Here is a 23,667-nt window from a genome sequence, read left to right as displayed (position 1 = left end):
AAATCAAAACTATACAGTAAAGCAGAGAGCAAGAAAGTGCCAATCTTTTGGAAAATACTATTCCTTCACTAGGGCTATTGACCGTACTTGGAGAGAGTTAAGCAACAAAAAGCAGTCGTACTTGAATGAATACAGTATGTAGGTCTATATTCACTATTTAAAAAGTACTAAAGCACAACATATTGGGTTAACTATACAGTAGTATCGTTTATTAAAACAATATTAATATCAAATATAGATTCTAATGCCATTAACCCCATTAGATAGTATATTGACCATCATCGCAGTGGTCAAACCAAAACAAACTGAACAGAGGTGATGTCCTGGAACAGTAACCACTATGATTGATAATATCTACCAACATCCTAATCAGGTTTAGCAAAAGATAGTAAAGCTTTACTTAAACAACGTGATACTTTACTATTGATTTTCAGATTTTGATCTTTACCCCAAACAATTTCAACCGCCAATCAGTGTTCGTTTTGTCGATAATAATATGTTACCCCCCAGATAATACAAGTATTGATAAAGCGTTGGGTTTATTTTAGGGTATGCTTAGCATGGGTGTAGAAGGGAACATGACGATATAACCAAGACCCGTTAAGGACAAGTTCGCCGCAATAGAAATCATTTCAGGTAGGTCGAATTTTTCTGCAGAGACAACGTTCATGTGTTTAGTTTTATTAATAATTCTTGTTAACTAGTAAAATAATTAGTTAGTAAATGTTGTTTCTTTCTGGGACACAGCACGTTTTAAATTATCAAAAGGTAAAACTCGGCTAATGACGTTATTAACTGTGTGACTGTACTCCGGTAAACAAAGTAAAGGGCATCAAACTAATTTGGTACGGGGCTAGTCTGGGACATACAACAAGCCTGTAATGTTTCGTGTTGTGTTCATTTGTGAAATTCGTTTATATTACCGTTACATGGAGTAAGGAAAACAGTAAATAAAAATGATGATGATTTCATAATGCCAATATTAGTGTAAAAATTTGGTTTGATGATTATTTATTTATTTTATTAATTTCGGCAAACACAGTAATACAGACATAACAATACAAAAAATAGATTATGAATGTTTCCCAACATAGATTATGATGAGATCAGATCAGTTATGTTTTGGTTCATAATAATAATAATAATAGTTCATTCTTATATAGCGCATACAAGCAAGCTCTCATAAGCGCTGAACATTATTACCCCAGTAATTTTTTGGATCAAACACGTATGGAAACATGCTTCCATAATGCAGCTAGTAATCAGCGCAAAGTTGTGTCTTGATCTAACCGGGTACCCATTTATACACCTGGGTGGAGAGAGGCAAACGTAAGTAAAGTATCTTGCCTAAGGATAAAAGCAATGCGGCGAGAGTTGGATTCGAACCTCGGTCTCACGATCAGTAGTCCAACGTCCAACACCCTGCAGTTCATGCCTAATTACCTATTATTACTAATTTGATACTTGTCAGGACTTGCCGAAATCAATATAATCAATAATCAACATATAAACAACTGCAATCAACAATGTATTAAAGAAAGATTGAAAAAAAAAAAATAAAAAAAGAAACATGTGTAGGCTATATATAGTTACCCAATTCATTGTCACGTGTTAATGTTTTCTACAACAAAACACCTCACTTTTATTTTTAATTTGATTTAAAAAACCAACTACAGAACATCAAGATCTCCGTCGAGTACATTATAAACACATTCTTATGCCCACTAAACATTTACTATCCTCTTCTGTCGCTACATTGGTGTACAGCATCTGATAAACATTACACTCACCAATGTGTTCGCATGTAACATTTTATAGTTGTTACCGTATTATTAAGGTATAATTTGTCTCTTATGACGTCATACCTTTCCTATCATGTTCAACAACTGGTTAAGACATTAGAAATGATGTATAATTCAAGTCTTTATTAAACCTCAGAGACTCGTTTTTCGTAATAACGAAATACTAAATTTACGATTCAATGAATTTTGAATGTTGCTGACTTATTCATATAGAAACTATAAAAAAAATCGATAAATACAATTACAAGAATAAAATGGGGATGGTGAGACATAAAGTAAATTCATATTTTTATGGGATTATTCAAAATCGTTAACAAAAATTACAAAACTTAATGAGAAATATAAACAGCAGTATTGGAAGTTGGATATGCGCGTGTAGCCTGCCACATCGAAGCTCTAATCAAAGGGATGAGTGAAATATAATAGGTTTTTTTTGGCTAAACCGGGATTCTGTGCGTCCAAAGGACTCGCATAAAGTTTTATTTACGCCGTGTTTGTAATTAATGGAAAATCGTGTAAATGTAGCTTAAAGAGCGACACACTTTATCGACAATAATTATATCTCTTTCGGCGCCCCGTACAATATGATCCTAAAGCCTTGTCTACACTATCAAACTTTATTTGTCAAAAAAGTTTGATGTGTCCTTATATGGTAGTGCTATGCTTAAATATGGTAGTGATATGACATCATCATGTCCATATATGGGCACATCACATTTTTTTGACACATAAAGTTTGATAGTGTAGACAAGGCTTAAGAGATACATTAAATTACAACACTGGTTTATTGTGTGCAATATTGCAAATTTTTGAACACAATTGTTTAATTGTTTTCTAAAGAGTTTATTAGGTGAAGACGCATCAGCCCATAAATTTATCAATACTTAACAAGTCAATCTATGGAGTGACAGTTATCAATGAGCAAGTTCACACTCTAAAAGATAATCGTCGCTATCTACAGATAAACCAATATTTAAAATACAATCTATTATTAAACTGTAAATCCTTCCGTTTTGAAGAACACTCTCACCACTCAGACATCATCGTCACCACCACCACCCGACCATCACCACCACCACCCGACCATCACAACCACCACCTGATTATCACCACCACCACCCGACCATCACCACCCGATTATCACCACCACTACCATCATCGCACCAACCCCCGATTATCACCACCACCACCACCATCATCATCATCTAATCGTTCGTTTTCACGACGTGTCAATAGACTACGCGCAGATGTCGAAATTCATCATGCGCATGCTCAAATACATAATATGTTGATATGTTAATTTAATATACAAAAATGGAAAAATCTCTAAAACTTAAAATAATTTAAACGTGTGGAAGAAAACATTTAATTAAGAAAGTAACCCATGTGCGACTATACGAGGTTCTGCACAGTGTATGAATAATGATGAGAATGACTTTTCAACCCAACAGCTACATACAGCGCCTCCTTGTACTAGACAGTATATCGGATCATACAAAAAATGAACACTGAGTGATAACATTGTTTAATAACTATTTTTAGAGTCCTAGACTAGTATGTTTAAATTAAATCATACTTGGATATCTCTTTAAACATTATTTGTACAAACGGTAGAATGAATATCGTCCATAGTTCAAAAGAATGATAACCAAACGTGATAAGAACACGTCCCACAGACTCACATAAAGTTAGATTCACACACCATTTTGTTATGAAATGCATGTGTAAAGCTTCGTTCCCAAGGACGTAAGCGTAATACCCATCACTTGCGCTTACATCCTTGCGTTGCGTCCTAGTTAGACTTGCTCCACCCCAAGTCTGTATGTATTGTCTTTTTTATGTTAGTCCACCCGTCGACGTTTCGATTTTTGTCTGAAGTTCAAGTACTTTACGTATGAAACGCCATATGTGCAAAAATATTTATATTTTTACAAAAATTAAGTCAAAACTCCGTCTGGAACCCAGACTACGTCCTAGCGGGATCAAGCATTGAGCATTGAACGGCGCCGTCCTCCGTTCCGTGAAACGGAACAAAGTAAGTCCGATGCATTTGTTGCATTTCGAGAATCCACTGCGCCCCCGTACTAAAGTTGTTTGTTTGGTGGGGTGTGGTTATAATTGTGATGGTTAATAATGAATAATTTTGCTAATAAACGATTCAAATCGATTGTTCTTTTAGGTGATAATAATACTTCAACAGAATTCAAACAAAAACAACAAAAATGAAGATCACAATAGTACTACTCGTCTCACTGTGGGTAGTAGCTTACGTAGGAGCACGGGAGTATTATGACACTGATCTAAATTTAGGCGACAGAGACGTCACGCCACTGGATGAATCAAAGGCTCTTCCGGATGTTCTGGTTAGCAATCCAATATCGAATGCCAATGCATCAGCTCCCGTCGACAAAACAAAGAAGCCAAAGAAAAATAAGAAGAACAAGAATAAGAATAAAAGAAAGAAAAACAAAACAACAGCAGTGCCGTCACTGTATGTTGTGAACAGCAATACAACTAATAAACCGATATTGACTGAGCGAACTTCTATTGCTGCCGTTCAGACGACTTCCGTCCAGACGACGACTCCCGTTCAGACGACAACTCAGATAGAACCAATACCACATGTACATGTATGTACGTGTGGGAATGAAGAAGAAAATGAATACGGAAATTTTGCAATAATATTTGAACCTGATGTTTTGTTTATAGAGGAAGGAGAAACACTATCAGTTAACATGACTGTTTCTGGTTTTAAAGGACACATGGAAATATCATTGGACAGTGGTAACAAAGAAGCTTTTCTGATTGCCAGTAACTCATCGTTTCTGATTGAAACCTCATCGGAAGATGATAATACGACGGTGACAATCCAGATCACCGGGGTTCGTGTGAATATTGCCCACATGGAAATCTACGCACACGGTCCTGCCGAGCAACCACCGGGCCTGCGTGTGAAAACACTTCGTCACTTAAGAGTTATCGACAAGATTTTTGATTATATATTGTTACCATTACTGATTATTACCACTACTGGAATGGGTTGCAAAATGGAGTTTGATATCATAAAGTATAAATTAAAACACCCCTTTCCTATCATAATAGGACCAGTATGTCAGTTCATTTGTCAGCCGTTCTACGCTTTCTGCATCGCCAAGCTCCTGAATTTAACTCCACTGATGGCGGTCGGACTAGTTACGGTGGGCTCGTGTCCCGGAGGTGGCCTAAGTAACATGATCACCCTTCTCGTGGATGCTGATCTCATACAAAGTGTCACTATGACGTTTGTGTCAAGTTGCCTGGCTATGGGCATGTTACCGCTGAACATGTTTATATACGTCCGTGCTTTTGTCGATGAGGATAGCGGCGGCGGCGGAGGCGGTGGTGTTCCGTTTGCAGACATTATGGTGCAAGTTTCCATGTTGACTATTCCTGTCTTGACCGGCATGTTCATCCGGCATAAATTTCCTAAAGTTGCGTACTACTGCATCAAATCGTTAAACGTATTATCAGGAACGTTAATCCTTCTAACGATATCTATCGGACTTTACTCCAATGTTTACGTCATCTACTCCCCGTGGTACTGCTTCCTAGGGAGTCTTATGCTACCCACCTGTGGCTTCATCACTGGTTACATGGTGGCGCGAAAAGTAGGAAAACTTCCACAGGATTCGTCTGCAACCGTGTCTATAGAAACAGGCGTTCAGAACAACCTTATTGCTATTGCCATGATAAAACTATCGTACGAGCAGCCAGAGGCTGATTTGATGGCTAGGATGCCGATTTTTGTCCTCATATTTTCCGTTTCTATCGGAATCGGGATGATTATCGCCTCGATACCGATCAACCGGAAGCGACGCGCAAAGAAGAAGCAAGCGAAGCAGATGAAAGAGTTGAATGATAAGTACGATAAATATGAAGAATACTCGGCGGTACCAACCAGAGATACAAATGGTAACACTCCTCGACGATCAGAGGGAGATTCGGATGACGTGGTAGAGGGAGATGACAGCCTGTTTTCTACGACTGAACAAGTTTCTAAAACGACAAACGTTTGATCGTCTGCTTTCGACAAAAATAAAACCATATTTGAGACTGTTTGTAAACTGTTTTGTACGATTCATTCGGTCTTCCAGGCTTAGGCCTACTATATTACGCGGAGGCATTGCGATCGATCAGGTTTTACTAAAAATTTACAGCTGTGCGTTTCCATTTCCCCGCCGAAAATTGTTGGAAAAGACGTGGTCATCTGGATCGAGTTAGGCTACATTATCACCACATTTAAGTCGTGTGACTGACTCGTAAGAATACAGTTTCCGTAGAATTGTATTTACGGTATTAGAGTGACGTCATTGCTTAATTACAATCTCATGATTTAGACTTCCTTAGTTACAACATGCAACGGAGAATGATTGAACTTTTGGAGATGCATTCATGGGTGGGCGGACGTGAATTTACTACAGTTCCTATTCAAGAGGCTTTTAATAGGCCTACTTACCGTATTCATCTGGTCATGTGTGATTAACTTTTAGCAATATCCAAGGGGAGGGTTCCAGTAGTATAGCATGGGAGGGCCGGGATGGGAGTGATGTATTGGCCTACTATGGGGGCTACTGAAGCAAATGTTGAACTATTAAGATAAACTAGACGCTGTAAATTTAGCTGTAGATGATTTGACTTTTTGTTTTTATGGAGTGTACTATTAAAATTTGCATTTTGCATATAACAGGTTTATTGTCTGATCTTATTTAATTTCAGTACAAACCATTAACATTTTGTTTTGATATCTGTATCGATATTGAGTTTCATGTCCCTCTGAAAATGTGTTGTTGTTGAATATGCCATTTTACTGTCACACAATAATTATTCACTTAGACCTAAAGATTAAATCGGAAAAAAAATAATGATTTACCTGAAAAACTGTAAAAAAAATGGTCAAATTGGCTGCCAGCCAATGGGTTTTTGGTTTAATTATTTTTAACCGTATTGTCATTTTATAAGTGAAAGCATTATTTTTTTTTTCTACAGTAGTGAATAAACTACAAAATGGCGTCAACGAACATGACTGTCGGACTCAATAGATAAATGGCCTATTCAATTATTCTGATTTTAATCATCTTCAAGTTCAAGTTCAATAACTTTTATTCAAAAATGGTAATAATGATGGTACAGTAATAATAATGGTAATAAAATGACAATAGATACTAATAATTGATTGAAACATGAAAGTCAACAAAATAAATAAAGAACAAATAATACATAATACAAACAAAAATCGTCAATAAAACAGTATTTGGATCAAGATTAGAAGTGAGTATTTGGTGCTCATATTGACCCTTGTTTTTCAATTGGGGGGGGGGGGGGGGGCAATACATCTTGGTTTTTAAGGAACGAGCGTCGTCGCATATTTTATGTTATTTCTCTGTATTTTGAAATTCATTGTTCAAAACATTATGACAAGGTTTTTTAATAATTATACATTGACAACAAAATGTTAATGACCTCAAGTTACGTGATGTTTCGTAATTCGATTCATGATGATTTTGCACACTCGGCGTACAGCAGGCCTACTTTCATAATCACAAAGTTTCAAGTGTTCCCGTGTTCTTATCGGTCATGTGTTGACACCCTGTATTGACACCCTGTATCCGTTATCAGAAGTTGGATCAATTAATCATTGAGTCGACAGTCATGTTTGTGGACGCCACTGTCTTGTCGATAATCGATCGATTAAAAACCTTTTTATATTATACTTTTTTGTCACTTAAAATAGTCGATTACATGCCGCTTTACACATTTTCGAACCTTGAGCCAAACAAATCATTATGTTTAGAAAGTAATGTGTAAATACAGTTTCTTAAAAACAATTCTAAAGGTCAGTATATAGTGTTTTCACAGCATTAATTGGTTTGATCTAAGTAATAAACTTAACTTGAGCTTTTGGTATAGCGCGCCATCTATCGTGTCAATAACGCGCGTATTATGAAACATTTTTTGACGGTCGAGAGAAAACGAGGAGGCCCAGACTAGGCGTATAACTAGCCTAGAGTTTTTGACGGCAGTTGTCAGTTTTTTTGTTGATATTTTTCCAATTGTCCTATCCCATGCCAACTTCAAGATATATAGAGTGGTGCATAAACAATTAATTTGTTATGATTAGTTAATATGTGCGCATTTTAGCACTAACTAGGCCTATAGCTAGGCCTAGGCTAGGCTAGGTCTCGTGGACCGGTGGTGTTGTGTAGGTTGTTGTGTGTGGTGGGACCAGGCCATGTAAAGGTACGCCTGCATAGGCCTAGCTATGACGGTAGATAGGCGCGGCGTGCATAAGAGATATATGATATAGAGGGCCTACTAGTACATTACTACTTTTGCCTCCAGCCTTTATGGAGGATTGACAGACGATCAGGCTTTTTTTAAGACGATCAGGTACATTCAAACGTGAGTGCGGACGTTCGGGCCCAACTTATGTGGACGTTCGGGCTCAAAGCCTAAGACGATCGGGCCAATATAATTAGACTATCGGCCGATTATAAAAATAAAGGAAAGAAGAACGGGTACACGAAAACGAATTCACCTGATGGAGCTATAGCCTAGTCTAGTAGTCATCAAAATGAGCCTAACTGTGGACTAGCCTAGGTAGGAGTAGTACATTAGTAGTAGTACCAGTAGAGGGCTTACACTGCAACCTACATACAGACAGGGTCTTTCCGCCCCCCCCCCCCCCCTCTCTCCACTGAAGTTATATACTACTATATTAAAAGCAATAATCACAGGGAATTTCAATAAACGTTAGATGAACTCACACAAGACAAAAAACCCTAATAATTATGTAACTACTGTACTTTTTTACAAACAAATCATACAGATGAGCCAAGGACAAGGTGGAGGTAGGCCTAGAAGAGGAGGATGGCGAGGAAATATGCGAAACAAAAGAGGAGGGCATTCATCATATAGCCAGCAAGCTTCAAGCCAACGAGAAAGGCATTCAACATATGGCAGACAAGCAATAACTTCAAGACAATTGCCTAATGCTCTGGATGCAATGATACCATATAAAGGCTGGAAACTTTACTTTCCAGATGAAGGTAATATTGTATTTACCCTATATGTAAAAGTACACCAGATACCTATCTGGGAACTTCTTTCCCACTTGGGGCAAATCCAATGTATAATATATATAATCCGTTTATTCAATAGTATTGCTTATAATAGCCATATCCTTGTCAACACGGCAAATCCGTGGCTAAACTGCCCTGATTTCTGGTGTCTCCCAACCGTCTGTGCATGCCCCAGACGTCCATACGTCACCCATACTAGATCCAGGTGCCTGCAGGCAGTTGGTATGTTTAGGCAATTGATTCATTGGCCACCCCCTTGAGGCCGATACCACACTCCCCCGGTTTTGAAAAGGAGGTGGTCACCTGGCCAGCGTTGCTGCCCTGTCCCTGGCACCCGGTCGTGCGTCTGATGCAAATTGCAAGCTAAAAACTTCTGTTCTCAGGGTCTGCCTCCCTTGCCCGACATAGCTGGTAAATTGGCAGAAGCCCTAGGACAGAAAATAACCGGTCAGGATGAAAGTGCGCATGGTAGAACCCCTTCTTGTCGGATCCTTGGATGACCGGCGTCTGGGAAGGCACTGGGACCTTTGCCTCTGCCTGCTCAGCCACAAGTCTGGCCATGGCAGCCAGCGATCGAAAATGTATGAGGAAAGCTGGGTAATTGTTAACCTGTGCGTGCAGGTCTTCCTCCCTCCCCTTAAAGATCCTGTGCAATTTTAGCATTGCCCCTTGGTTTTTGATGTCTAACCCAGGACAAGTCCATGGGGGCTAGCTTCATCTGTTGAAGCATAACCAGCAATTCACTCCTGTTGTTCTGCACCCAGACGGGCAATTTGTTGGGCCAGCTCGTTCAGGGCATGGGCCTGAGCTTGTGCACCAAGCAACTCGCGTTGACATTTTTGCTGGAATTCCTCTGCTACTATTTTTGCAAAATCTTCCCTTTTCTAATGCTTCAGAGTCGTACGCAGTTAGATATAACACTAAATATCCCGCTCCTACTTGCTTGAAATATAAATGAATACTCTTAAAATAGGATTTCTTGCCTGTTTCTTACTAGGCTAGGAGGCACCGGATCCCTGAAAAGATCAAGACTTAACCGATGCTAACTGGGGTACATACACACAGATCCCCAGTTAGCGGTGATGGTGTAACCCCATACTCCGGTTTGGGTGCTAGCTTTGTGTTTTTTGTCTTTTTGTACTCTTCCTTTTGTTTTCCACTCTTTATTGTCGAGCGCATAGAGACATCGTTTATTTATTTATTATTATGTAAGCTTTTCCAGAATATTGCAACAATGTGTGGTAGCTGCTTTCTTCTGTTCTAGATTGTTGAAGAAGATTTCCAGAGCATGTGGTTGGTCTCTGTCTTCAACTGACAAAGAACATTCGGTCTTGACTCGGACCACACCTTTTAGGTTTTCCTCCATTCGTCTGTAATTTTGTTAATTCTGATAAAGCAGATCATCTATCTGAATTCACAGAAAACACAAGCGATGTATTTGGATTCACTGTGGTTTTGATGTCGCTTAAAGTGAGAGATGGATTCACACTTCTAAAATGTTCCTTAAGCTTTCTGAACATTTCCTTGCAATATTCTACAACTTTGACATTCAAATAAAATGTTACAGCACAAGAATTAAATTCGAAGACTAGCTGAATGTTTGCTCCATCAAGTAGTATTTTTCTTGCTTGTTCCGTAAGAAGTTTTGCAAACCGCTTTATTTTATCAGGTTTATCTTCTAAACGTAAATCTCTTTCCCGATAACAAACAACTGCCCAAATAATTGGTATATTATCGGCAACGTTTCTCAATTTATAGCAAGAAATTATCTCATCGTTTTCGGTAAGGCGACAACTTTTGTGTACTTGGAATACCAAGGTCTTTCATATACTGACTTACAAGATCAGCAGCCAAAATGGTGACCTTTGGGTCCCCTGGCTTGATATGGTCTGCCTCCCTTGCCCGGCATAGCTGGTAAATTGGCGGCAGCCATAGAGCAGAAAATAACCAGTCAGGATGGAAGTGTGCGTCAAAAGTGCACGGCGGAGGTGAGGTTGCCGGCAATGAGCCAGGACCCCGAGAGCCCTCCATCGGAGCATACCGCTTCCTCCTCTTCTTGATTGTTAACCTGTGCGTGCGTGTCTTCCCCTTACGTGCAGTCTTTTTGTTTTGATTGCACATCTTAAATCCTGTTCTTCAACTCGCGTTGAAATTCTTGCTGGAATTCCTCTGCTACTATTTTTGCCAAATCTCTTTGTAGCATTTTATTGCAATACGCTTCCCAGAAGTTTTCTAATGCTTCAGAATCAGAGTCGTACGCAGTTAGATATAACACTGTGTGGTAGCTGCTTTCTTCTGTTCTAGATTGTTGAAGAAGATTTCCAGAGCATGTGGTTGGTCTCTGACTTACAAGATCAACAGCCTTCAGTAACTTTAATAGTTACAGAATAGTTACTATGTCTAATAAAAGGCAAACATTATCAGTTGAGATAACACCTTTTTCTTCAAGTGTATTAAATATATCGTTCACTATAAAGTTTGGTTTATTATCTCTGTGAGGTAGGATATTCAATAGGCAGACTATCATACTTTATAATTTCCAAGGGCCAATAATCAATGAACCTTCTAGCTTATGCAATGCTGCTATACCAAAAGACTTCAACTTGATTACAATACAAGGTGTTGGTTGTTATGCAAAGTGCCAACACCTTAGAATTTTGCCGCCTTCTGTGTGTCACATGACTTACATAATCAGTCTTGCATGACGAACTATCTGGGAACTTCTTTCCCGCTTGGGGCAAATCCAATGTATAATATATAATCTGTTTATTCAATAGTATTGCTTAGCTGTATCCTTGTCACTACGGCAAATTCCGTGGCTAAACTTCTCCGATTTTTGGTGTCTCCCAACCGTCTGTGCATGCCCCAGACGTCCATACGTCACACGTACTAGATCCAGGCGCCCGTAGGTGGTTGATATGTTTAGGCCATTGATTCATTGGCCACCCTCTTGCGGTCGATACCACACTATTATACACAATGATTATGATGATGATTACTGCCTCTCGGCTGAAAAGTCTTCCGACATTTCCGCTTGGGCTTTTCTGTATATCTCTTTTACCAGTTTCTTCCAATCGGATCTTTCATTGGCTAGTTGTTTAAGTTGTTTGATGTCTTGGTTTTCAATTTTACAATGATTATATTGTAAACAATTATTTATACAGTAAAATCCCTCCCTTGGAACACACTTGACAGCTAAAATGAAACTTCTGTAATACAACCTATTATAATTCAGCTCCTCCCCATTTTGAACGTAGGAGTTCTATTTCCACTGAAGTTTGTAATTCATTTTGTAAGCCATTATCAACACTGTATATTTATCAAAATTTCATTAGTTTACAGCTTTGCATCGCCTACAGTGTTAAAGGTCAAACAGTTTGAAATGTTCTTCAAAAATAGACTACATTCCTATGATAAAGTAAGTATTTAAATGCTTGTTAGGGGACACCTTCAGGATCCAACATAATGTCAATTTAATAGAGGTGTACGTTGAATAAGGGTTGACTGTATTGTAAACATATCTTGAGATATCTCATGAAAATATACCTACCTGGATAAAGTAATTTTTAAACTGCAATTTAAGTTTTTGTAGAATCTCATCAAGTGGGTCATTTTCCACTTAGAAACTGTACTTTAAAATCTTTTAAAAAACAGGATGGGATTGAGAGGAATGGTTGTATTTCTGTTGGGTATCATGAGTTACTTAAGGATGAGGACATACTTGGTCAATTGCCTGACCTCATCACAGAGCTCCGTGACATGCCAGAGAAGATCATCAGTTGCCTTGGTCTAGCCATCCATCAGGTACGTATTTGAAAGAGTTGAATGATTCCTCATGAACCACATGTCTGCCTTTGGTCTATCGATCAAGAAGTACTGTGAAAGAGTTATTGGATATTAGCCAAATTGATATTATGCAATCGACTTGCTGGATTGGCATTGAGCTCTTCTGTGACAATTTAGAGCTTAATTACATGCACTATATCGGCTCTGAGCTCTAGAAAAAGTGAACTATGCTAGGTTTTGGTATTGAGAAGACAATTTAAGTTATCTGTGCTATAGGGAAAGGAGTTTCAGCTAGGCTACTATGCAGCATATATTTGCAGTAAAATTTTGGTTTCTAGCATTGAGCTTTATTAGAGCTTACTTAGAGAAAGGGACATCAGATAGGCTACTGTTGCAGTCAACTTGTTGGCTTCTAGCATTGAGCTTTATGAGCGATTACTTACCTGTGCTGTAGCAGGTCTAGAGAAAGGGGCCTCAGCTAGGCTACTGTTGCAGTCAAGTTATTGGTTTCTAGCATTCAGCTTTGTGACAAGTGAGAGGCTACTTTCCTGCGCTGTAGCAGGTCTGGAAAAACGGGCCTCAGATTTTATTACAGCATACATTGCAGTACAACCCCTGGTACTTTTAATTGTTTACATTTGTCGTCTGTAGGTATTAACTGAAGATCTTGAAAGACAAGCTGCTATACTTCAACACCAATCACAGTCAGAAGATGATGCCAATGGCAGTATGTCAAATTCTCCTCCAATAATTGTCAGTTTACCAATCATCCATGCAAGGTAGAGATGTAATAAGTTTTGTTTTATCTTGGTGGTTAAAATACTAGTCTACCGATCACTGTGTCCTTGGTTAAAATCCTGTCTGTTTTTTTATATCGAAAATGGATTGTCAGCAGTATTTCAGGACAGTGAAAACAATTTATTTGATAATGAGCCTATATTAAATAGAAACATAAGATATACACTGTTTCCTATAACTATTTTTAATGTATACAACAACTTTCAAATTTTCTGTGTTTTTAAATATTTATTTATAGAATTCTACACTATGAACCAGTCACACAGCTGAAACATATCAAGGCTAGTTATTGCGGTGAGATTTCTTCTATCTTGTATTCAAATTCTTCAAATTTAGTTTTTTTATTTATATTTTTATATATGAATATTTTATATTATAACCATGTAATGTGACGGAGAATAGTCCAAGAGAACATAAATTTAGTGTTGGGATTTTATGCTAGCATTAGATTATATTCAGTACTATGTTTGTTTATATAATTGATTATAATTCTGGTTTCAGGAAGGTTCCTGGCAATTAAAGGTACAGTTGTTCGTGTTGGTAACATTAAACCAATTTGTACCAGGATGGCATTCCAGTGCAACCACTGTGGAGATATTCAAGTTTTAAGTTTGCCTGATGGACGATATACACTGCCTACTAAGGTAAATCTTTATCACTTTTAAACTTATTTGTCTTGGTATATATTTCAGAAAATTGCCAAGGATAACCATAAGCCACTTCATTCACTATCCTTCTTAAAAGTGGCATTCTTGTTCACAAGACAAACATATACACAAGAAGTCTTATTACAAATCTTTTGGAGTTTTACCATTACTTTTCAAGCATATTCAATACAAAAGACAAAACATCAGGTTAATTTAATTAATTTCAGTTTTCATAATAACTGTTAAAATTTTTACCGTAGTGTTTAGCCCCAGAATGCAAGTCGCGCTCTTTCATCCCAAAACGGAGTTCTGCTTACACAGAGACAGTTGACTGGCAGATGATCAAAGTTCAAGAGATGATGACTGACGATAAAAGAGAAGCGGGTAGAATACCAAGGACTATTGAATGTGAACTCGTCAATGACTTAGGTAAAATAACATAAACTTAAATGAGTTCTAACTATTTAGGCTGATTAAAAATCTGTCTACGCTATCAAACTAATTTGACAAAAAATGTGATGTGCCAAAATATGGTAGTGATATGACAGCTTGTCCATATATGAGCAACATCACATTATTTTGTCACATAAAGTATGATAGTGTAGGAGCTTAAGGCTACTACAATTAAACACTAGGTAGAGTTGTAGTTAATTAGAATATATATAGTAGAAACTCTACTTCTGAACAGTCCTATTCAAGGGACACCCATGATACCTCCCTGTGAAACAATGGACAATATATATTTTTAACACTACAGGCAACTCCTATCCAGAAGACACTCCTATTAATGGTTTTGAGTCCCGAAGGTGTCCCCTTAATTGAGGTTCTACTGTATATAACATGACTTGATAACAAATTAAAGATTGATAATTTTCACCTTTTTACAGTTGATAGCTGCATTCCTGGCGACAATGTGACTATAAATGGAATCATAAAAGTTTCTGACGCGATTGAACGTAAGTTATGGCAGTAACGGTTGAATTTTGTTCTTTAATCTGTATGAGAGGCTGTAGTAACAACTAGAACTGTAGCTTGTTGGTTAACATGCTTGCCTTCCAATCCCAAGGTTCAGGGTTCAATCCTGACCTACTGCCAGGGTTGTGACTCATAACTTTCTTTTCCACTCACTAAGCCTCAAAAGAGTTTATAAGTGAGATAAGTTTATCCATCCTGTAATTGGCAAGTTGTGTATGAAATGAAATGAAATTTTAAAGAATAAGAATAAATATTATTTCCGTTTGTACTCCAGTAAAATATCAATTACTGTTTCTTCAGGTACTGGCAGGCACAGTAAAGACAAGTGTATGTTTCTTTTATACCTTCATGCCAACAGCGTAACAAACTCAAAGAGCAATAAGAAATCTTCAGAAGGCTCCGCAGCATCAACCAGTTCCAACTCTGACTTCACCATCAAAGAGTTATACGCCATCCAAGAGATACAGTCGCAGGAGAATCTATTCAAGTTGATTGTAGGGTACGTTTAATTGTTGGCACAGAAATTATGACTTTGAAAAAGAGGGATCAAGATATGCCATGGGATGGCATTCTGTCTCAAAGAGTGCCATCTGAGTGCAGGAGAATCCAGTATTTGATCCTCTGAATCTTACTTGTGCCATTATCAGCTGGTCTTCTGCAAAAATACCTTCAGTATTTATAGCGTGTGTATGTATTTTTTTGCATTTTTCTCTTTCTTAGATCATTGTGCCCTGCCATATATGGTCATGAAATGGTGAAAGCAGGTCTTCTTCTTGGATTATTTGGAGGAACACAGAAGTTTGTTAATGACAAGGTTTGACAGATTCTAAATATTATATAGGTAGAATGAACCATTAAAGTTATTGTTGAATCACTCATTTTAGGACACCATTATTCAGGGTAGACTCTCATTAAGGGGACGATTTCCTATAAAAAAAATAAATATAGTTTTAATACTATTGCCAATCCCTATTCAGGGACACCCATGTTAAGTGGATACTACATAGTATTTATTAATACTACTTTTACTTATTTTAGAATCGTATTCCAGTAAGAGGGGATTCACACATCCTTGTTGTTGGAGATCCTGGGTTGGGGAAAAGTCAGGTAAGGTTTTATTTTTTTTTAAATATATTATTTTGTAGTATACAAATAATGAATATTTGTGAGGGAAATATACAGAATATTGAGTAGAAAAAAGAACTGGTCTATTTAATGAGGTTGAGCCAGGATAACCTAGTAGTACCAGTAGAACCTGCGAACCAGTAGATCAGTAGTACAAATAGTACCTGTAAACCAGTACATACCAACCAGTACCATGGACCAGTACATACCAACCAGTTGTACCAGCGAACCAGTACTAGTAGTACCAGGGTAACTAGTAGTACCTGTGTGAACCAGTAGTACCTGTCAACCATACCAACCAGTTTTACCAGTAGTACTAGTGTAACTAGTAGTACCTGTAGACCAGCAGTACCAGTGTAACTAGTAGTACCTGTGTGAACCAGTAGTACCTGTGAACCATACCAACCAGTTGTACCAGTAGTACTAGTGTAACTAGTAGTACCTGTAGACCAGCAGTACCAGTGTAACTAGTAGTACCTGTGAACCAGTAGAACCTGTGAACCAGTTGTACCAGCGAACCAGTAGTACCAGTGTAACTAGTAGTACCTGTGTGAACCAGTAGTACCTGTGAACCATACCAACCAGTTGTACCAGTAGTACTAGTGTAACTATTAGTACCTGTAGACCAGCAGTACCAGTGTAACTAGTAGTACCTGTGGACCAGCAGTACCTGTGAACCAGTTGTACCAACGAACCAGTAGTACCAGCGAACCAGTAGTACCACCGGACCAGTAGTACCAGCGAACCAGTAGTACCAGCGAACCAGTAGTACCAGCGAAACCAGTAGTACCAGCGAACCAGTAGTACCAGCGAACCAGTAGTACCAGCGAACCAGTAGGTCAGACCAATCAAATGGCAAGGATACATTTGTGTGCTATGTATATAGTAAAGTATTGTCTTAGATGAAGTAAATAATGTTTCAGATAAACTAACATTTATTGGATGAATCTAAAAATCAATTACAATAAATTATTTTTATCCTCAGATGTTGAAAGCAGCTGCAAATGTAGCCCCACGAGGTGTGTATGTATGTGGCAACACAACGTCAGCCACAGGCCTAACAGTTACCTTGTCAAAAGAAAGTGGTACAGGAGATTATGCTCTGGAAGCAGGAGCACTGGTCCTCTCCGATCAAGGTAATTATGTTTACTGGTAGCCTAGAATGTTATTTAGTCTTTTGAGAAACAAAAACCACAAATGTTATTTAAAATATTTCACTTGGGAAAATATCATTATATAAACTTCAAAGTATTGGTTTTGTTTTATTTTAGGATGCTGTTGTATTGATGAATTTGATAAAATGAGTACACAACATCAGGCTCTCCTTGAAGCAATGGTAATATGCAACAAAATTATATTTGTTTTGTTTTTATTTTTGTGCCTGCCAAAATTGATCTTCTATAAGAATCATCTAGGGTATATTATATATAAGAAAATAGGCTTATACATTTATTACAAACACTTTCTGATCATGCACATTATATGCTAGAGCTCTGTCTAGACTATAGATATAGTGTGATGTATATAAATAAATGGTAGTGATATGAAATCATCATGTCTATATGGCCAAATCACATTTTTTTTGTCACATAAAGTTTGATAGTGTAGCCAGAGCTCAACAGCCTTGTATTTATCTCTGACAGGAACAGCAGAGTATCAGCATAGCAAAGGCAGGGATCGTCTGCAGCCTACCAGCCAGGGCTGCGATACTAGCTGCAGCTAACCCAGTAGGAGGTCATTACAACAAGGCTAAAACAGTCTCTGAAAATCTTAAGTAAGTTTACTATTATTGTAATAGACTATCAGAAAACCTGTTATTGTAATATACACTTAAAAAGGCTTAGAAGCTGGATTACACACTGTTAAAGGGCTTAAGCAATCTTATATACAGTAATAGTTTAGCTATATCATAGCAACAGTACTTTTATTAATAACAAACACAGTCTGAGTATTCAACTTATATTATGTATTAAATTAGAGGAATTTGGAATAGGTTTAATAAACACGTAACGAAAGAAATGAACTTTGAGATTGTTGTTATAAAAAGAAAGTATATTATTTTTTTAGGATGGGCAGTGCGTTGTTGTCAAGGTTTGACCTTGTGTTCATCTTAGTGGACAAACCAGATGAACAAATGGACAGTCTGTTATCGGAGCATGTAATGGCAATGCATTCTGGGAGAAAAAGGTAAATGGAAACGTACTTGGTATATTTCAATTTGCGCTGGTCATCTTACTCTACTTAATAGCCTTTTTTTCATGACGTACCATGCCACTACATGGCTGTTAAGTCGAAAAGTCATTCTGCTTATGCTCAGAAATATATTAGCATGTATATATTAATCTTTTTTTAGGCCAGCTGATGGAGATTGGAAAGCTCAACGCAAAAACTTGAACAATGATGATGATGAAGCAAGGAGGTTGTATGAAGCAGAGCGCCCTCTATCGGAACGATTAATATATGCAAGAGGCGAGAAAGTTGATCCGATCCCTGTGTTTTTACTGAGGAAGTACATTGCATATGCTCGGAAATATGTACATCCAAAACTGACAAAGGAAGCAGCTGTGATACTGCAAGTATGTGTTCCCACTAAAAAAAACAATATTTTTGAGGATTTTTTTTACTGTACTTAAGGCAGGGGCGCCGCAAATCAAAGTCATAAAATCAGCCCAGGCTCAAGGCACTCCTGTACCATAGTTCTGTTGGTAGAATTTTCTCACATAAGAACTTAAAACTGGAGGTCTAAGATGTAGTGTGCATTGGTGTGTCGATACATCATATGATTTCACAGCCTTGGGTAGATTTTTAGAAATATTGATATTGTTAAATGTCATTCTAATTTAAAATTATGTGCATTCTTTCCAGAACTTTTACCTTGAATTAAGAAAACAACAGAAAGGTGCAGATGGTATACCCATCACAACTCGTCAGCTGGAGTCGTTAGTGAGGCTAGCAGAAGCAAGGGCCAGACTGGAAATGAGGGAGAAAGTAACGGAACAAGATGCTACAGATGTTGTGGAAATGATGAAATATAGGTAGGTACAGTAGAAACTTACTTTTGGGGACTTCTCTGTTAGGGAGACGCATCCATATGAAGGTGATGGTGAAATATATAGTTTAACACTGTGTCCACCCCAATTCAGGGAAAACACCTATTCAGGGGACATCCACTATTAAAGCTTAGTTCCCACAAGGACGTAGAAGCAATGCAAGCAAGTTGACCAATGAAACCCAACAGTTTGAATAATCCATCACTTGTGATTGGTCAAATCAGTGTTGCGTCCTAGTGGGAACTAAGCTTAAAGGGTGACTTTCCTGTGAAATAAATAAGGCACAATTATTTTTGTAATATTATAGCGTATTAAGGGGATGCTTTAAGTGGGTCCTGAAAGTGTCCCCTTAAGCTTGGTTCCTACTAGAGACGCAACACAAGGATGTAACGTAAGTGAGTTGTCCAATCACAAGCGATGGATTATTAGAATTGTCACTTGTCATTGGTCAACACGCTTGCCTTGCGTTTATGCCTTGCGTTTCGTCCTAGTGGGAACCACGCTTTAATAGCGGTGCCTCTGTATATACATTATTGTACTAGTAGAGTTTTATTCATTAAATTGCGCCTCTAGTCCAAATATTTTTTGTTAGTAAAAGTACTAGGTTCAAATCATCAAATTATATTTCAGGATGTTTCTATTTGCTTTATTTCTAACAGCATGATTGATACATTTTCTGATGAATTTGGTTTCATGGATTTTGCTCGATCTCAACATGGTTCCGGCATGAGTACAAAATCTCAGGTAATGAGTTTACAATGTGGGACAGCTAAGCACTTAATCTTGTCTATACTTTTAATTTTACAAAAGCCAGATATGCACAATGTACCTCCTTTATTGAACAGTTTCTACAAGCTGTAGGTGGTATACTGATTGCCTTCCAATCCCAAGGTCCTGGGTTCGATCCTGACCTATTGTCAGGGTTGTGTACTCATGACTCTTTCTACTCCATTCCCTAAGACTGAAATCAGACTTGGCTTATAAACTTAGATTTAGTTTATCCATCCTGTAATTGATAAGTCCTGTTGCATATATTGAATATATATACAGTAAACGCCTATTGAGGGGATGCATTTGGGTCCAAAAAGGTGTCCCTTTAATATGAGTGTCCGAAACTAGGGGTTTTACTATATATATTTAAAAAAAAAATGTGTGTTCTAGTCACAAACTTTTTTAGAATTGAACAACTAAAAAATATGTTTATTATTTCATAGGCAAAGAAGTTTATTTCTCTACTGAATAAAGTCGCAGAACGAACGTGTAATAAAATCTTCACAGTACAACAGATGCGGGCATTAGCAAAGGTAAACACAAAGTTGGTTTATTTCTTCATTTTAATTTAAATGATAAACATTTATTGCAGATAAAATTCAGTTTAATATTTTACATTATTTTTTTTTTTCAGGAGGCAAATATAAATGTTCCAGATTTTGAGGACTTTGTGTCGTCACTGAACAACCAAAATTATTTATTGAAAAAGGGACCAAGACTTTACCAGCTACAAACGAGCAACTTCTAAATTGGATAACTTCAACAGATGAGATAAATATATAAAATATGTATATAAGAAATTAAAATATTAAATATTAAAACAGTTTTTAAATTAATTGAGATCTCATGTTTTTTTTTATATTACATACTCTTTTTTGTGTATTACACTGTTACTGAATAGATGGGGTTTTATTACGGTGCCTTATCACAGACTGGATAAAAAAGGTGGGGGAGATAAAAAATTAAGTGCTGAATTAAAAAGGTTGGGGTAGGGGTCACCTGGGCCAACGTGCTCCCACCTTGGATTGGCCCATGAATTGGTGCAGAAAAGTTTCTGCATTGTTTTTTTTAAAGCAGTATATAAAATGTTTGTATTATCTAATAAAGTAAATACATTTATTAAAATTTGGTTTGAACATTTGAAGTAATAATTTCCTGCCAACGTTGAGGCAAAGAACTTATATAATGTTCTTTTGTATTAATAAGGAATTTTTTCATAGCGCCCTCTATAATTCATCATTAAGTTGTCATCAGTTCTCAAAATAAGTTTGTCATCTCAGCATGCGGCATGCAGACGACTAATTTGCCGACAAAGTTGTGATGTAAAGTTCGTTTTATTTCCATATATTATTGAAGGTAAATTTATTTTATTAGAAGTAACATTTTTATTATGTTAAATTTGTTCATTAAATAAAAGTATTTAAATGTATTTAACATTATAAATGTGAGTGAAAGTCCTAGGCTACGACTGTACTAACTAGCCTGGTATGTTGCCTGTGTCATTAGCCTTGAAAAATTGTCCTACCAGGCGCATGATTATTTTGAAAGCTGAGCTTCAATTCGAGAATGCTGTAACAGATACGCATATGTAATGAGTGTAAATTAGTATTACAGTAGTTGACTGTACCATGAGTTATCTGATTTATTGTAAATGAAATATACGTATTATAATATACTACAAATAAAGACTTGTTTTCAAAACGAAAAAAAAAGAAAAGAAAAAAGAAATGATACAATAATACCATGGAGGTAAAAAATATATTTTTTAATTTTTTACCTCCATGATAATAAATAGACTTTGTATTTTTCGACCATTTAAAATTAATTAGAATCAAACTTAACCATATAGTGGTTTTTTTTGTTAAGCAGAAAAAGTGTAAAATCAGGCCTTTTTTAAAAATGGTACTAAAGGATTTTTTCATATTAATGTTGAAATCATCCACCGGGTAATTATTTCTACATTAATAAAATTAGTATTTTCCTATTTAATATTGATTTTTCTTTTGATTAAAATATTTTTTTCGTATTTAAAAAGATGATATCTAACTTTGTTGAATTTCCTATTGTTTTACACTTAAATCTTTTCTTGTGAAAACCGGACCACTTTTTCTCATGAAAACCGGACCACTTTTTCTCATGGTTACATCACTGAGGCCAGGTTTTAATAAATGGGGTTGCTTGGGTTTAAACAACACAAAGTTTTCAAACCGTTACAGTATGCCTCAGCCAGATTTGTGTTTATGTTTTAAATAGAACTTAGACAATGTTGACTTTGTTTTCAAATGCATATTCAAACAATCCCTTGTATTTTCTAAAGAGCCTAATTATTTAAGCCATTATTCAGGCTTAAATTAAACTGTAAATTCAAATTTTATGGTTAATCCACTTAACCACTCCAGAAACACTGGAGTATTTCAGGGAGTATGTACAGTGCCAAATATCTTGAGAGATGTTATCATTCCTAGACTTATGATGAGGAGATTGTTGATAAAAACAAAAGTAACTACCTAACCTGTATAAATACAAATTGCCTTGAACCTTTTTTGTTTATGACTCTAAAATTCTCACAGCTCAAGTTAAGTTAAATATTAACCAATCGCTATTTAACCATTGGATTAAATAATGTTTGGGACATGACCTTCTATTCCAGTTTCTTTTTAACATACTACTTTATTAAAACAAAGATTACTAACTAGAACGGCACTCCGAGAGTGCATGCCTAAAATTCTCAACATAAGATTTCACCGTTTTTGTGTGTTAATGCTGTATGTGATTAGGCTAATTTCACTACAACTGTTTGTATGCGAATGTGGTGTAATGGTTATGTAACCAGCCTTTCAACTAACAATAGTTTCAGTTGACCAACAATAGAACAGAACGGTTTTTAAAAACTACATATACCACATTGGCGGAGGTAAATAAAGATTGTTTTATTCTATAAAATTACATACTATTTTATAAAACACTCACAAAAGATCAAAAAGATAACAAATAATATTTAAGAAAGATTGTTTTATTCTGTAAAATAGTGAAAAGAAATAAGATTTTGAGTCAGAATCTTTTGATGCACCCAATTGGCAATTTCAGTTCATGGGCGAATTAGTTCCTCATTCTTATGTTCAGTTGTATTTGTAAAAAAGTTTATTATAAAGTTCCAAATCGTTCACCCCTAAAAAAATAATGTTTATTGTATAATACACACACTAATGCAAAACACAAATCATGCGAAAAATGCACTATTTACTGTTGGTGTAAGGTTGATACAATCGAGTGTTGTGATTGGTCGATCAGTATATCCCAATTAATTCTCCTGATCTTAATAAATTATTAGTGGCATGGGTAACCCATTTAGCTAAGCTGGTTTTTAAACCCCAAGTATGAGAATCTATAGGCAACTTTTATCAAACGCAAAGTTCTTGGGTCAGGTCGAGCCATGGAGAAATAAGAGCTAGATTAAGCTACAGTAGTGTTATAGGTCATACAAACATAGACTATACTTGTAGCTTAGTCTGGTCATATGACCACCATTGCTGCTGCAAAAGATCGCAATACAATCGTAGTAGGTTATTAAGGTCTGTTTCTGCTGCATATAGAT

At 36.8% G+C, this 23,667-nt stretch overlaps 2 protein-coding genes across 3 annotated transcripts; both read left to right on the top strand.

Annotated features, from left to right (window-relative positions):
- The first annotated feature begins 558 nt into the window (after positions 1–558).
- LOC144851954 (uncharacterized) lies at positions 559–6,178 on the top strand. The gene is made up of 2 exons (XM_078709627.1): positions 559–636; positions 3,982–6,178. The coding sequence occupies exon 2, from the start codon at positions 4,025–4,027 to the stop codon at positions 5,855–5,857; it is 1,833 nt and encodes a 610-aa protein (XP_078565753.1). The 5' UTR covers positions 559–636; positions 3,982–4,024; the 3' UTR covers positions 5,858–6,178.
- Positions 6,179–7,797: 1,619 nt separating this feature from the next.
- LOC144851490 (DNA helicase MCM8-like) lies at positions 7,798–20,908 on the top strand. 2 transcript variants are annotated; one of them, XM_078708983.1, is made up of 21 exons: positions 7,798–7,863; positions 8,668–8,887; positions 12,256–12,338; positions 12,575–12,724; positions 13,358–13,485; positions 13,743–13,798; positions 14,006–14,148; positions 14,412–14,580; positions 15,039–15,107; positions 15,427–15,625; positions 15,847–15,940; positions 16,165–16,233; positions 17,237–17,387; positions 17,523–17,587; positions 17,895–18,025; positions 18,319–18,438; positions 18,605–18,827; positions 19,117–19,286; positions 19,961–20,045; positions 20,516–20,605; positions 20,707–20,908. In XM_078708983.1, exons 2-21 carry the CDS (start codon positions 8,668–8,670, stop codon positions 20,818–20,820), a joined length of 2,529 nt encoding a protein of 842 aa, XP_078565109.1. In that variant the 5' UTR covers positions 7,798–7,863; the 3' UTR covers positions 20,821–20,908. The 2 variants fall into 2 exon arrangements, with proteins under 2 accessions (XP_078565109.1, XP_078565108.1); XM_078708982.1 differs by having other exon boundaries at positions 7,806–7,929.
- The last annotated feature ends 2,759 nt before the right edge of the window (positions 20,909–23,667 follow it).

This window comes from Antedon bifida, chromosome 9 (genome assembly GCF_963402885.1).
Source record: "Antedon bifida chromosome 9, ecAntBifi1.1, whole genome shotgun sequence".
Lineage (NCBI taxonomy): Eukaryota > Metazoa > Echinodermata > Crinoidea > Comatulida > Antedonidae > Antedon > Antedon bifida.
This window is presented reverse-complemented; position numbering and strand designations above follow the sequence as displayed.